Source organism: Tupaia chinensis, unplaced genomic scaffold (assembly GCF_000334495.1).
Source record: "Tupaia chinensis unplaced genomic scaffold, TupChi_1.0 Scaffold000704_1, whole genome shotgun sequence".
Lineage (NCBI taxonomy): Eukaryota > Metazoa > Chordata > Mammalia > Scandentia > Tupaiidae > Tupaia > Tupaia belangeri.
Genome location: NW_006160227.1, coordinates 1,025,459 through 1,026,676, shown reverse-complemented (window position 1 = coordinate 1,026,676; position 1,218 = coordinate 1,025,459). Strand labels below are relative to the sequence as shown.

General features: G+C 60.4%; 1 protein-coding gene across 1 annotated transcript in view; it reads right to left on the bottom strand.

The window, feature by feature from the left end:
* The window catches only part of SYN2 (synapsin II), a 74,683-nt gene that overhangs the window by 31,739 nt on the left and 41,726 nt on the right, over positions 1-1,218 (bottom strand). The window contains exons 7-8 of the mRNA XM_027776668.1: positions 859-921; positions 326-468 (exon numbers count right to left, since the gene is read on the bottom strand). Of these exons, the coding sequence (XP_027632469.1) occupies positions 326-468; positions 859-921 (206 nt within the window). The remainder of the gene's footprint in view (positions 1-325; positions 469-858; positions 922-1,218) is intronic.

The window sequence follows — 1,218 nt, the reverse complement described above, 5'->3', positions numbered from 1 at the left end:
CTGCCAGGTCTGGGACTTGAACCGTGATCAGCCATGTGGGAGTCCAGCGCCTTTAACCACCACGCCACCTGCCAGCCCCACTAACCTGTTTATAAATGAAGAGAAAGCTCAATGCCACTTGGAGGCTAGTGAGGACGAACATTAATCTTATTTCTCGTCGCAGTTCATGGACCCCTCCTGGGCTACGAACCCCTGACCCTGTGCCCTGCTCTCTGTGCTGCCTCCTCGAGGGCCGATGGAGAGGACAGAGCTGATGCGACCCGGAGGCTGGGCGCCCCCATCCTGGGAGAGGAGGCGGAGCACTGCGGGTCCCGCCCCGACTCACATGTAAGCCTTGTAGTTGCTGCCGATCTTCTGGACCCGGATGTCGTACTTGGCGTCGATGAAAGGCTCCGCCGTGGCGTAGGTCTGGGTGAGGGCCACCACGCTGGCGAGGTCCTGGAAGTCGTAGTGGTTCTCCACTTTGACCTGATGGCGGAGCAGGGCAGAAAGGGAAAAAGGAGGACTCATACCCGCCTGCAAGGAGCAGTCCCTGGGCCCTGAGCTTCAGATCTGTCCCGACGTGTCCAGTCTAGACACAGACCCCACGCCACACCTCCCAGGAGGCCCTCCTCTCTAGCTTCCCTCCCCAGGCCTTGGGAACCGCTTGCTGCAGAGGACCGGAGGGCCTGAGCCAGGGGCCGGCGCGCTCCCCGTAGGGAGAGGCCTGGCCGGGTAACACCCATGGCTTCAGAGGGGCCGAATCACCATCTGCTCGAAAGGAAGTCCTCAGGGTCAGGGGAAGAGCAGCCCGCAGACGGGTTCCCTGAAGCGTGCCCTCCTGGCTCGCCCCAGGGCACAGCAGCTTCAGGGCCTTACCTTGCCCATGCCCGAGTGAGCGTGGCCGATCTTCACCACCACGGGGAAGGTGGGCAGGGCCAGCTGGAAGCAGAGAAAAGGGTCAGCGTGAGACGGTCTCCGCGGGATCCTATAAGTACTTTTCTCGGAACACCCTTGGAGGGTCCTTGAAAGAACTTGTTCAACTTACTTGCTTTACACATTTAAAAACAGAGGGAACAGCAGTTAGCGTAACGGCTATGTCGCTGGACTCCCATGTAGCCAACTGTGGTTTGAGTCCCGGACCCAGTGGTTTAGACTCACTCCGGGCTTGTGGGCCTGTGTGCCCAAGATCCCGAGAGGAGAATGGAGGAGAAGGGATTGCGGCATGGCCATCCCCCC